The sequence below is a fragment of the Carassius auratus genome, unplaced genomic scaffold (genome assembly GCF_003368295.1).
Source record: "Carassius auratus strain Wakin unplaced genomic scaffold, ASM336829v1 scaf_tig00033335, whole genome shotgun sequence".
NCBI lineage: Eukaryota > Metazoa > Chordata > Actinopteri > Cypriniformes > Cyprinidae > Carassius > Carassius auratus.
Window position 1 is genome coordinate 29027 of NW_020526072.1, and position 14927 is coordinate 43953.

General features: G+C 37.4%; 1 protein-coding gene across 6 annotated transcripts in view; it reads left to right on the plus strand.

Annotated features, from left to right (window-relative positions):
* Positions 1 to 14927, plus strand: part of LOC113081190 (forkhead box protein P1-B-like) — a 40417-nt gene that overhangs the window by 918 nt on the left and 24572 nt on the right. For 2 of the 6 annotated variants that reach the window (XM_026253258.1, XM_026253257.1), the window contains exons 2-3: positions 10141 to 10292; positions 12841 to 12927. In XM_026253258.1, coding sequence (XP_026109043.1) covers positions 10155 to 10292; positions 12841 to 12927 — 225 coding nt within the window. In that variant the 5' untranslated portion in view covers positions 10141 to 10154. Of the gene's footprint in view, positions 1 to 10140; positions 10293 to 12840; positions 12928 to 12955; positions 13542 to 14927 lie in introns of those variants that run through there. The other 4 variants (XM_026253259.1, XM_026253260.1, XM_026253261.1 and 1 more) reach the window with 3 other exon arrangements.

Sequence of the window (14927 nt, forward strand, 5' to 3'; positions counted from 1 at the left end):
ACTTCAGAGAACCACGCTACAGGACTGTGAAACGTTTTAGATACACGTGTGTTCCAAAAAAGAGTGTCATAGATGGATTATATTTATCAGTTAACTTCTGTTAACTAAAACAAGCCTACATTTGGTGTGTCCAACCTTTATTTTTGAAATCACTTTTTTACGAGGTACACCTGTGCATAGTTTTTCTGGTAGTATTCTTGAAATGTCTTCGAGACATTGCCATAGTTCTTCTGGATTAAGCCTGTTTCATGTGTTCAGAAGGACTGGAATGGTGTGATCAGATATCTCAGCTCAACAGATCACTGACTGCTGTCAGACTCCTTGTGCATACAAAAATCTCAGTTTTATTACAATTAATGTAACAAAAAAAAAAGTAAACTGATATTACTAATCAATTAAATAAACAGCTCTTCAGTTACCCAATCATTATTAATTAAGGCTTAAAATAAAAAAATAACAATCTTTACCCATTCTAAATCTTGACGTAACACATTTTTTTTGTTCCTCTCTTTAACTATGCAGTCTATATTACAATGTTTGTCAGTGGGCATTAGTCAAATCTCATTCAGTTGAGTGTTAATCCTAACTGGGTGGTTTGATTTTGGTCAGCAGGTTTAAACAGGGACTCACATGCATCCTCTCATAGGGGAGTGTTACTTTTGGTTGTCTCACAGCCTAGAAAAGTGCATACCTAGACTGTATGTTTAGCCACCTATAATGCACAAAAGTGCTGCCTAGGTTGCCAGATCACTAGGTTTTCACAGCCAGTTTTTTTTTTTGTCTACATGGTTTGCCGAGTTTCATTAGATACTTCATATATGTACAAAAGAGTTAAAACATTCTCTTTGAGTTTCATTGTTTGATTTTGAAGCTGTTGAAACTACAACAAACAGAAAAGCTACGCCCATTGACAGGTTTCATTTCTTCTTTTTGCCTCTGAGCGTTTACAGTTCAGTTAATCATTTGTTGGAGCTCTTTACAGGCATCCCACTCCGTCTTTTTTACTGCATTTGTCTGTTCTTAAACCAGGTGTTACCTGCCCTTAGGATCTGGTTGCTCACTTTTACGGTTCACTGTGAAGATCTGTCCATTCAGCACAACTTCAGTAGAGCATTCTAGAGGATTCATTTGTTAGTACAGTACAGTACAGAGGGTTACAACTTCCAAGTGTTTGTTTATATATATATTTTTTAAATGCCAAATCCATTACACTTAAAATATCTCCCTGAAACACCTGAGATTTTAAGTATCAATAATTTAACAACACATTTGCATATCTGCACTTTTCTGATGTCAGTTAATGGCATGCAAGAAAACATATTCAATATATTTTTAACTTAAACATATATTGTGGCTCAGTGGTAGAGCATTGCGTTAGCAGCACAAAAGGTCATGGGTTCAATTCCCAGAGAATACACACACTGATAAAAAACAATTGTGTAGCCTGTGCAACGTAAGTCGCTTTGGATAAACGTGTCTGTTAAATGCATTGATGTAAATGTTAAACATGTTAAATTCAACATGTATGAAAAAAAAAGAACTTTAATATTGAACTTAAATGTGTGAATGAGATATATAGATAGATTAGATCTATATAGATTTTTATTACAGCTTCAAAAATTGTTCAGTCAAGATTTTCGGTCACAATCTCTCTGACTTTTTTGAAAATAGATTGTCTTCGAGATCGATCACGATACAGATTTGTTCAGATCGCCAAACCTTGCTTACGTTCTCTCTTTTCAAGAACAAGCAAACACCACAAGTAACAGTACAAATATTTGTCGAGATGTTTAAACTCTCAAACTTTTATTTTTGATTTAATATTGCTGAAGCGCTTCAAACCTCTGTCCACAAAAACGTTGGCAGTTTTGCAGTTTTCCAGCTCTGAAAACACTGTTATGATATGAGCTGCACACGTATAAATGAACACAGTGCCACTCTTCATTCAGAAACGTTCCCTTCAAATAAATATAAGACGTATTGCAGTTTCAACTTTAGTTGTGCAACCCCAGTTGTTTATTTTTAATGTTACATTTGATTCAATTAATACTAGCGTTCAACTCATGGGGAAACTCTCCGTTAATACTTTCTTTTTTCAGATCTTTCTCCTCCAGGCATTTTTCTGTTTCTGGAGCTTCGTCATATTGCTAACAAGCCTGTGACGGCCTGTCTTGTGTTTCACAATTGTGTGATTGATAAAGAGTTATTGTACTTTAAATCGTGTTTATAAACGGCATGCTGCCTGTTTCTGTCTGTCACTCTTAATATCTGACTGGATAAAGCTTGCGCAATAATAGCTTTAATGACTTGCGCAAAAGTGATTTCTTATTTCTAAATGACATAACTTTCCCCACCTCCTGCTACACAATGAATAAGATGGCCAGGAAACTGTGATGTCAATGTCATAATCCAATTAATGATTAACAGTTTTCTTGACATGTCTAGATAAACACCTTTATGGCATATACTTCGACGTCCTGCTGTGATGGCTGACTGCCTAATAAACAACAATCTATAGTACATAAATGGCTTTATTGCACTTGTGAGATGACTGATGTGATAGCAGAAAGGAGTGCCACGAGCATTAGAGAATGTAGGAGTAAGTGTAATGCGGTTTGTTCTTTCCGAGGAAGCGGCACGTGTAGCCGTGGATGTGTAGATGAACGTGACAGATATTTCCTTTTTAGGTGGGAGTTTTAGATTCTGTTTCCCCTTTCTTATGTTCTGGCTTCACCAAGGGTTTCCCCTCAGGTGAAGGGGTTTCAGATGAGTGCACGAACACACAGCAAACTTTGTTGTGGTGAGGAAGCGTAATGGCTGGTTGCTTGACTGGACAAGGTGACAGGTTCGTTCTTGGTTAGTGTTATTCAGTCACTACCTTTTCCCGTTAACATTTGGTGTAGTGAATAAGCCTAGTCATCTGTGTGGGTTAATTTTTCGAAGTAAACGAAACTAATAGCTCATGTTGTGTGTGCATAGTAATGGTTTCTGGTAAATAAGCATAGGTTTACTTGGTGGACTGGGGAGGTGTTGCTGAAGCGTTGAGGAAGAATTGCTTTTCACACCATGCTGTGTGTCGGTGTAATCGATATGGAAATAGGGATAATTCTGCTGCCCTATCTCAACCGACTCGCACACCTATTCAAATCTCCCGGAACAGTAAAGTGTGGTTGTGCTATCTGTGTTTGCCATCCTGGAGAGTTTGAGCACTTTGTGTGCAACTGATGTGATCTGAAGAGAAGCGTATGCCACAGGCCTGTTGAGGTTACCAGTGGGTTATTGGAAATACTGTAGGTTGCAACAAAACTTTTCTTTTTCTTTTTTTTTAATAGACATATTTTGCCATCATCAAGTTAATCTTTAGCTAGTGTTAAAATGATTTTTTTTTTCATAATGCTATGATGCCTAAATTCAGTTGTAGCATTATGAGTTTAGTCTTATTTTTATTTACAATACTGCACAAAAAGATTTGGGATCAAAAGTGTCTCTTTTTCACAAAGGCTACATTCATCAGTTTAATTTCAATTTATCAATCAGTTGAATGTGTATTTGCTGAAAAGTATACATTTCTTTAAAGAATAAAATCCATTATAGTCCATGAAGTGAAATAATTATTGGCTTATTAGTGTGGTAGATGTTTCATATAGCATCTGTAATATTGTAATTTCAAGAACAAATCCTCTAGTACACCCAAGAACGTTGTTGTTGTTCAGAAATCAAGCAGAAGTCTCATTACGCGCAGTTTGTCTTTTTAACGCATTTTCTTCTATTTAAAAAAAGTTCAAGATAATATCACCAAACTGCTATTCTTATCTCTTTTTTTTTCCTGACCAAAAAAAAACCCAAACACAAATGTTCAGCCTTTTCTTCGTCATCTGCACACACTGTTAGTGAAGTTCAGAAAGTTTGAATGAACTCAAAGTCTAATGTTTGACAAGCCTTCATCACCCTGATGTTCAGTCTCTCTGTAGAAACCATATAATTTCCATCTCAGTAAAGTGTATTTACATAGTAGTACACCTGAATGAAAAGCAGGCACTATAGCAAACCACTCTCTGTACTAAGCCTGTCACACATTTTCAAGATAATATTGTCTGGCCTGTAATTTCACTGATGCAGCCTGCCTATCTTTTCCTTGGCTTGTATCCGTACAGTGTGGTTTTGTGTATCTGCGTAATTTGTCATGTGTTCATAGCCCGGCTATGAAATGTGATATTCTATGAGGGCTGCCTCTTCCATTATCTCAGAAACCTCTCTAAAAATAGACCCATGCATCCAGACACCATGCTATAGCCTACTGCAAAGTGCCATTAGCCCCTTCTTTCTGCCAACTGCTCCCGTCAGCCTCGTTTGGCTGACAGACTGGTTGAACAAACTCATGATGCTGATTTTTCGTTTAAGACAGGTTCAGGAGTATTGAAGTGAGACTGTACACAATTTTCATAATCCTCAACTCTCATGAGTGTTTGAACTCAGCCGTCAAAAATAAGTCTGTACAAGTTACAGGTAAATGATTGATTGCTTCATAAACTTCATGGAATACGGATGTAATGTGAAACACTTAGGTATTAATGCTAGCAGGCACCTGCTTGAGTCATCATGTATGTTTCTTACTTGCTTGTCTTAAAGTGACAGCTCTCCCACAACTAGATTTTGTCATCGCTTACTCACCCCCATGTTATTCCAAACCAGTATAACGTTTTTTTAACTGTGAAACACTGAGGAAGATATTTTGAGGTAATCTGCCATATTACATCCCGCTTATAGAATCCATCAAAAAGACACAGTTATAGTTTACATTCAAGCCAATACAATTCCCATTATAACCCTGAAATCCATTAATTTTTCTATTGTGTTTTGGAAGGGTTCTATTTAGGGCTGGGTATCGATTCAGATGTCCCCTTTCAAATCTCCTTTTTTATTTTAATTTTTTATCACATTCAGTGATAATTGTATTGATATTTAAACAATTTTTTTTTACAGTAAACAACAGTTTACAAATGGTTTAATTAATGAATTAATTTTTTTTTTTTTTTTTGTATAGGGAAGTCGTGGCCTAATGGTTAGAGAGTTTGACTCCTAATCCTAAGGTTGTTGGTCCGAGTCTTGGGCCGGCAACACCACAACATAATAAATGGCTGCCCACTGCTCCGGGGTGTGTGTTCACACTTAGGATGGGTTAAATGAAGAGCACAAATTCTGAGTATGGCTCACCATACTTGGCTGTATGTCACATCACTTTCAGATGAAGGCATAAAACATTAATTTAATTTATCCTAATCAAATTAAAATTAAACCCTTAAATTTGTTGGCAAACAAAGTGCTGCACAACAGAGGTTTACTCTTAAAATAAAAAAAACAAAAACAAATGTGATTTATTCCTTTAAAAATAAATATTTATTAATATTCATTAGCAGTTGTAGCAATAAGTCTTAAAACTGCTAAATAGTAATATATTCTATGCCACTGTGTATTTGATATGACGGTAGTTTTCTCAAATTAAACGGTAAAATGCTACTTAAGTGAATCTCAGAGCAGCTGGAGATGATATTCGTATATTCATATATCATCATAGGCAGACGGCAGAAGTTGAAAACACCGCAAGCATCGTCCACACTTTGGTATGTGTGTACGTTACATTAGTAAACAAAACAGTGAGCCGCGCCATCCTCCATTCATTCATTGATTGAGGAAATCATGGCACCTATGCGTGATATCAAATACTTCCGCAGATTTATAGTATTCCTATAGCATTTCACCTGAGCATTGCGAATCACACATATGGCTTTGTTCTTGGTTCTCATCAACAGTATCTCTGCCATAAGTGCTGAATGAATGACAGGCTTTCCGTTGTAACTTTGCACAAGGTAAATAAGGGTGACTTCAAGCCATATCCATACTGTCAGATGCGCTCGTGGAGACTTGCGGTTCGGAGACGTGTGCGAGTATAAATGGGCATTATGAAACAGGCTGCGAGACGAGCTGGCAAGTGTGTCTAGTTAAGGGATGCACGATCCAGATTTTTCCAGGAAAAAAAAAAAAAATTAGGGTAATGATCTATATATTTTTTTTTTTACTTGAGCCAAAGAAAAATAAATAACTTATTGTCTCAAGTAAAATATAGATGTGAATCATTACCCCCAAAATTTTTTAATTGGATGAATGTGCTACAGCAGGTGATTTTTAAATCAAATTAAGTATATGTGATTTTAAGGTAAAATTAAAAGAATCATCCTAATGCGGAACTGACGTTTACTTCTGGCTTTTCAAACGTGTGTGCAAGTTCTAATTTACAAAAAAAAAAAAACATTTCAATTTTGTCACGGTTTAGTCTGTTTCGTTTCTTATCCAGCACGTGAGAGGTTGATCTGAACATCTCTTCACGGTCTACTCGTGTTCAGGCCGCGGACCGGTACAGTATACAATTTTGATTAATAACACCGCTCTATGTTGTGGTGGTGTGGTGTCAATCATGCCTTATCTGGTGGAAGAAGTACAAATATCATATTGTGAATAATTAACAAATTTATTTATTTAGCCAAACATTATTTCTTTCCCTAAACTCTTTTTTTTTAACATCTTCCTGAAATAGGAGCATGCTTTCCTCCGCATATTATTTTATTTATTTTTTCATATTTGTGTATCTAGTAATTCATTCCTAGACAGCACACAAGGTGTTTTTTTTATATTTTTTATGTGTCTTGTTTCATGTTCAGTGTAAGTTTCTGTAACAGAATAGCCTGAGGCTATCTATTGATGAACTGGTTTTTATTTTTCATAGTTGAGGTAAAAAAACGCACACGCGCCATTATGGATAATTAATAGTTCGACTGAGTCTGATGAATTGGTCTTGGAACTTGGTCTTAGTGAATTGCTTAATATACAATCAATACCTAAAAGTAAACAACTTTAGTCAGCCGTGCCTTGGCATATTAATTGTCCAGTTCTGTTGCATTATGGGTAATAAACACCACCATCCTCAGACCTAGTCATAATTACACAACAGACAACCGTTCTTTGATGTGTTTGCTAATTTTATTAGTCCAATTCAGTTTCAGCTACGTCTTGATGCTGTGTCATAATAAACTCCTTTAGAGCTGGAGAGTGTGCGTTTATGACTTTCCTTTCCTCCCTCTTTGTGTTATGTATCAATATCTCCTCATTGAGACTTCAAAGGCATTCCTTCAGGTTGGTGTATGTTTTCCCTTCCTGACAGTTGAAGTCCTCAGAGGCTTCACCTCCCCCTAAAATCCTCATGTTTGTGTTGCTTGTCCGCTAAACTTTGTGTCTATGGGAAAATAAGGCATTAGGAAAGCAGAGAAATGTTTATGAGATGAAGGCCTATCATCTGTGCAAATAGACCAATGCCAGTGTAAGTCAAATAAACACGCACAAAACATTCTTTAGCAGTTACAATGTTGATGAGCTTTTGTTCCCTTGCATGTTTCTGACAGTGTAAGAATGTTTAACCCAAACAAATGTGCATTAGCGTTCTTTTAAACCATCAAACTGGCCAATACTGGTTCAGATTGGCATTTTGTAGTTATTTCTAAAGCATCTATTTAGAGCAAACATGCCTGTTGTCAGCTTATGACCGAATGGCATGGTGTAACTCACAGACCTGTGCATGATTCATATGTAGACCTGTTTTTTCCCACATTTGTGGACAGGTTGCATTACAATGTAATGCTCTCATTAAGGTACAGTCTATTTTTTGGTGCATATTTGTCATGTTTTTTACAACGATCTCTCAGTTGTTGAATTTTTGTGCATTCTGTGTTACATATTCTGCTTCACATTTCCTTCTTTGTGCCATTTTGTCCCTGGATGCTTTTTACTGCAAGTGCCACATTTTTTCTCATATAAACAGATAGAAAGTTCTGGTTCTGGATGCTGATTGGTCAATTCATGACATGAAACATCTCTTCACCTAGCTGTTGTCGTTGTGCAGCACCCATAGATGCCAGCTATACTTAAAGGGGTCATAAATGGCATCTCTTTTGAGTTGAACAACGCTGTGGTCTCACCAGTGCAACTGCTCGCAAAATTTAGTCACAGAGGCAGAAAAAAATGGTCACAAAATGCGACCATTTGGTCACAGTCTGGAGCCCCGGGTTTGTCTTCTGTTTAGCGCTTATTAAAGATTACATATTATCCATTTCATGTTTGGTCCATATCTTCCATGCTATTTTTTTCATGGACCTCAACAGCATGTATACACACCAATCTGAAATTTGTCCTTCGTTCTCAGTGAAAGTACAACTTGGTGCCTCTGCCAGCCGAAACAGCGGCTGTCTTAGCAGCACTAAATAACAAGCACTCAAATCCCACAAGCTCTGTTCTGGTTCACATTCATGTCAGGAGAGGGGTTGCTTGTTTGTCTAGAGATTTTCTTCGCTGTTTACTCTAGCTGTGTTGCTTTTCGAGCTTTCCCCCGCCCTCCTCAGCTGTTTACATAAGGCCCTCCCCGTGTATTATGGCACCTGCCAGATCTGCAGATCGTACCACCTGGTTAATGTTAAATTGCTCCAGAAGGAAGATGTGTTTGTTAATAAACACCGAACCCAGGGCCCCAGTGTTTACAGTAGTCATGGTGGCAATCAGTTATTTAACAAATATCGGCCCCTGTTTCCTTGTGTGGGAGAGTGTTTAACTATACACGAATCCGAGAAAATGTTCTGCCAGACAAGGGAAAGCTATACGAAGCTCTTGGTACTGAACGAAATGACTTTCTATGAAGTTAAGATCTAAATTCCTATGTAATTCATGGAGTTTTCGGTTGACCAGTTAATCTTTAAACAAGTGGTTTCTTGCCATTGTGAGGATGGGCTAAAAAGAACTGTAAATGTCAACGTTTTTCAACTGTACACATAGCCCACGCAGCTGCATTGTCTTAAATAGTTTATTTTAAGCTTCGTGGAAGGCAGACAGACAGGTTATACCTCTTAAAATTGTGTTTACTGAAACAGACATGCTTTAACTTTTTTTGTTTTTTGTATTTCTATTGTATGTCAGCATTTACTAGAGATGCGCCAATGCTGAATTTCTCTGCCGATAGTGAAAGGCGATTATTCGGAATGATGTCTGCCGATATCAATAGTTCGATTTTCTTAAGGAAAAAAATCTCTCCTCTACACAGGGAACCCTATGATTTGACACATTACTATAATATTAAGAATATTACGTTTCTTATCGGAAGAAAGCAAGTATAAAGCTCTTTGCAATTATAGGATGGGAGGTACTGCATTACTGGCTGATACATTGGTGAACCTCTAGTATTTGCTGAGAAAGTAGCTATAAAATGCTGTATTGTCAATATTGTATATTATAACTATTTAATGTGTTAATGTGAATCCTAAACTGGCATCTTTGGCCGCTGCATCATTTCTTTTAGTTTTTTCAGGGTCTCTACTATCAGCCTCACGTTTTTAAGTCGTAAAACCATTACAGTGGTACTAGTGTGAGTCAGGATGCATAGTTAGTTATGTTATTATAATTAATCGCAATAATTAACACATAAATTAGCATTTTAATTACCAAACCACAATCAGCATCTCTGATACTGAAAGTGAAGTCTGGCCTTTCTCTTTGCTGATTGTATCAGGCTGTGAGGAATATTGCCTTTGTTTGCGTCAGTTTTTTTAAACACACTGATGTGATCTGGCTGTTTCACACAGATGTTTGTCGACTTTGAGGAAGTTCAAGGGCAAAACAGATATTTATCTGATTTTAGTCTTTCAAAAGGCCCCTTACAAAGATACGGTGCATAGAATAATTGTATTTTTAATTTCCATTTGGTCCCATGATACTATACAATCCTAACCTATACCATACTAACTATAACAGTTACTCCCTCAGCAGCACCATATAAGACTTGCCTTAGAGAGTTATTGTCTGTTATTGGCATTAATAAGTCTGTTGGCATCAAATGCTTTATTCTCAGAACTGTTTGTTTGTAATGCAGCTATGATATTAGTGAACTGTACAAACCCAAATGTTTGTGTTGTGATGTCAACAGGGCTGGCGTGCATGTTTTAGTCTCTGGGCTTATGTGGGGGGAGAAAGAAAGGAAAAGGCTTCTAGGTCAAAAGTCATTTGTTTTGCTGACAGGTGTCTTATTTTCCCCCTCTTGTATTTCAGGTTGTCATATCGACATGCAGGAGTCCAAGACCGATCAAACAACCAATAGCGGTCCAGCTGGGCAGGGAGGTCAGAGCTCAGAGAGCGAGAAGAGCGTAACCAGAGAAACATCTCCATCACCATCAGCCACAGCCCAGACTCTTCAATCACAGGTAAGCACCTTAACTAACTTTATACATTTGCTGCCAGTCTATTGTCATTGCTTTGTTTCTTTTGTAAGTCGGGATTTCTACAATTTCAAAAGCCAAAGTTCAGTGTAACTAGCTCTGGGCTGCGTTTTCCAAAAGGGTTATGAGCCATTGGTAGAGACAACTGGTGGCAATTGTTATATGATCAATGCTTTTAGGAAATGCAGTCCTGTACAGTAACAGATTTATCAAGTCATTGAAATTACTAAATAAAATGTAATTGATTGATACTCGATTTGCTTAATAATAATCCTAGTATGTTACATAATATGACAATGTTACTTGTTACTTTATACTCCACTTTTAGTGTGTGATACATACAACTAAATCAGCTAAACAAAGTTTTAAAGAGTGCAAGTACTGTTGTCTCTTACGTTTTTGTTATACTTGGTATGTTAGTTCACCCAAAAATGAAAAATAATTTACTCACCCTCAGGAAATTCATTTCATGTGGAAAAAAAAGTCTGTGTAATCAAAAGGGCATCTTAAAAGTCATCCATATGAATCATGCAGTTTAATACATGTCTTCTCTAGAGAGACATTCGCTTTATCTGAAATGATTTCATCTAGCCTTTTGTTCGCACATAAACAGTGATCAATGTGCAAACATACAGCTCATCAAATCCTGTTTAAAGCTGTTATGGTAAATATGGTTTAATGTCTATTTCTGTAGTTCAACGGAATGAGAAAATATTAAAACCATCTTCATGAATGTTTCAAAATATGTCATATAGGTGAGTCAAAACACACAGATCTATGTTGAATTAATTGAATCGAAATTGGTGATTAATCGGAAACGAATTGTGAAACCTGTGCCGGTACCCAGCATTACATGAGAGTGACATGTTGAAAGCGTTCCAGGAATTGCATTCTCTAAGTAATGAAGCTTTATTGGTGTGTCAACATTTGTTACACAGTAGCCGTGTTGCTTATTGAATAAATTGAGCAATTGTATGACACACCCTTCTTCATTTCAATCATTGACGTGTCTTATGTGATTTGGAGGCTCTGTGATTATAGTTCTGTCTCTCAGAAGTAGTCCTGCTGTCAATAAAAAAATCTTTATGCATGCTTTTATCTGTGTATGTGTGTGCATTAAAATGAATGCACATGCTAACATTGTGACAACAGTGACTAAGGACTGCAGATGAATGCTGAGAAAGACCCACACATTGCCCAGATGCCCCTTGTTCTGATTCCAGATGTGTGATGTCACCTCTGGATTATCGGCCAGACAGCTGTGGGTTCAGGGCACCGTCCTGTATTGAAACAAGAAGAGAAGGCTCTTATACACTCCTGTAAATGCTTTCCCATGTTGTTTTCTTTCCAAGGATTACCGTGTAATGATCTGTCTGCTTTCTCTTTTCTATTCATGCTTTTCTATTGAAGTCTCCCATATCCGTTTGCTCGTCTCCTCCACCCTTCTTTTTGAGAAGGGGAGTTCCACAGGGCCAGATGTTTGACCCCTCAGAGGTGTAAGAGGTCAGATCCGAGAGGATGGTCCCACCGCTGTGGATATTGTTTGCTTGCACTATTTGCATTTCTCTTTCCTTGATTTGTATCTGGAGGCCCTCACAATGGAAAATAAGACAAAGGCACCAGAGAGTGAGAGAGACGTCCTTTCAACAACTTTTGGAGATCTCTCGTTGCTTTGGCACAGCTGGGGTGTTTACTTTGTGGCTGTTTCCTGACAACTGTTTTTTTTTTTTTTTTTCAGGAGGTATATAATGTTCTGGATTAAATAAAGAGCATGCATGTCTCATGCAAAGACTTATGCTAATGCTTTTTTCAAATGTGATAGTCTTCAGAGGAATGTGTGATAGGATCCAATCACCAAGGGACTGGGGCTGTTAATAGAGCCAAAGGTTGAATCCTCCGCACTTTATGCAAAGACAGTATGGGACTCTTATAACAGGATGTTCACAGGTTATTAAATGAAAGTGTTGCACAATCATCACTTTATTTGTTCTGTAAGGGATTTGTCAAGAGACTTGCATTATATAACGGTGATATTTTTTTTACCAACCCAAATCAATCTTATAATGAAGTCTTTTTCTTGGATATATGTAGTGTTATTGTTCTTACAGAGATCCTTAACCTAAAAATCTTTATCCCTAAAAATTTACTCACCATCTAGTCATTCCAAACTTCCTGTGTGTTTATTGTTTTTTTTTTTTTAATGATTTTGAAAAATCTCACCAAAGGTGTTTTTATTTGTGGTGTTTTCCACAGTAATACGGGTTTGGAGTGACACGAGAGTCAGTAAATGATTACAGAATATACTTTTTTTTTTTTTGTTGTTGTTGAATTTCAATTTTCCACAGTTTGAACAACCCCCCCCCCCCCCCCCCCCCCCCAAAAAAAAAAAAAAAACTTTATATTCAACCGATCTAGATTACGAAATATGTTGCCTTTGCATCTGTGTTCTTGAAAACAATGTGAGTAGTCCTGGGGGAGCAAAGCAGCTCAGAAACCAATCAGAAACTTGTTATTGTTTTTTTGGCATTTTCAGGCACTACAAGTTGCTCAACAACAGCAGCAGCAGCAACCGAGTGGTGAGAAGTCCCCCAAGAGCACAGAAAAGGAGGCAGACGCACAGGTAGAGCTGTACCCTCCTCCATCCACAGCACACACACAGACCTCCAGAGAATCATGTTGTTTACAATATTACACAAACAGACTTGTTTATGCTGCCTTCAGCACATCATAAAGGGATGGGGCAATCAGGGTGTGTTTTATTATTACACATTGTTACGATGGAAGATTACAGGTTCACTTTTATTGTGCATGTAGCCTATTGTAAAACGAGTATTTTCTGTCTTGTCAGTTAACAGATAAGGCGCTATAGTCCTTTAAAGAATTAGACAGCTGTAGAGCTTTAGCTGCAAACAGACACAATGTATGCTAGCCAGTGCACAGCTGCCTTTATTTATTCATCATGAATTGAATATGCGTTTTGCATGCGTCTCATGTGAATGTGCATGCAAGTGATGAAACGACAGTTCTGATAATCAGTATTTCAAGTCAACATGTGAAAGGGGCGGGATTACTAGCCCGAGCCGTGTGACAGGATGGTTACATTAGGTTTGAGATCCTAGTAAGAGTGTTATTGGTTATCAGCAAGGTTGGGTAGTTAAAGAAGAGTAGGAGGGTACTTGTGTTCTCACTCATTCTGTGCAGCTCTCGGTTCCTGCCGCTCATGGAGTTATCAAGGTCTGTGAGTATTGAGACAAGCTCTGCTAGTTTAGCCGGAGAGGGCTAAAGATATAGTGTTTGCTTTAGTGTGTTCAGGTATTTGATGTCTGTTTAAGTTTTATGAGCGTTTTTCAGGCAGTTTATTAAATGAAAACGCAGTTTCTGTTTCCCCACTGTGCTTTTATATAAACTTTTATGGCATTTTCCCCAACAATTTGTCCTGATTTTTGAAATCTCTAAATTGTCTTTACACTCACATTTTAATTTTTAACTTGGAGATCATAAATTGTAAAAGCAGCCAGGTTTATTCATTTGTTGAGTTTTCATTCTTGGGGGTGAGGATTTTGAGAATTTGATGCTGACATTGTAGAATTGTTCCAGACTCTGTTTTTGATCTTAAGAGGGAGTGATTAATGAAGTGAATGTCCACTAGGGTCCATGAGATCCGATCTGATAAAGGGCTGAAAGCTTTGAATGGTCACTGGAACCTTATTTCTGTGACTCACTGTCTTTGGCCTGTCATTTTATTCCCTGAATTACTGCTCTTTGTTTTTTTAAAGGCTGTGTTCACAGAACTGAGTCTCTTTCCCCTCTTTTTTTCCCCCTTTGCAATTTATATTTGCCCAGATGCACAGTGCAGGAAAGAATGTTATTTTTACTTTGGGCGGGGAACCACACCAAAATTGTTCAAGGTATTGAAGGGGAATAACAACGGGCTGTGTTTGTTTTTGGGCTGCTGAAGCCTGTTGATTTATGGCTTGTGTTTTCAGAAGCGATCTCTTGTTGACATGTCCTCACTCACGGGGAGTTGGTTCTCTGACACACTGGCAAGAACAATAACAACAACAAACAATGTTTGGACTTGTCTATTGTCATGGAGACAACACTCATCAGTGCTTACTGTGCCCCCGAAAGAGAATATTTACATTAATTTGCTGGCATGTTCTTTTCAGCCTTTGACATTGAAAATATTTCTGTGTTGAGACTCGAATGCATAGTAGGATTTTTTTTTTTTTTTTTTCAAGCTCTTTCACAAGCAAATGGTTAATTTTTTTGTTAGGGTTGTTTTTTTTTTTTTTTTTTTTTTTTTTTTTGGCAGTACTTCTGAACCTCATTTGTGTTAATTTGTAAAATGTACTGCTTCTATTTCTACACCAAGTTATTTTTATGGAAAATCTTTCCCAATGATCTGTGGTCTACATCACATGTATAGATATATGGTGTGTATACAGCATAGGATGCATTAATGCTTCTTAAAAGTGCTGATGAAAAGAGAGAGCACTGCTTTGCAATGGCTGGCAGTGGATCCCCTCTGAATCCAAAGTACCACGATTCAGCTGACGTGAGTTTGCGGTATGACACCAATAAACAATAAAAAAAACATAACTTTTTTTGTTGTTGTTG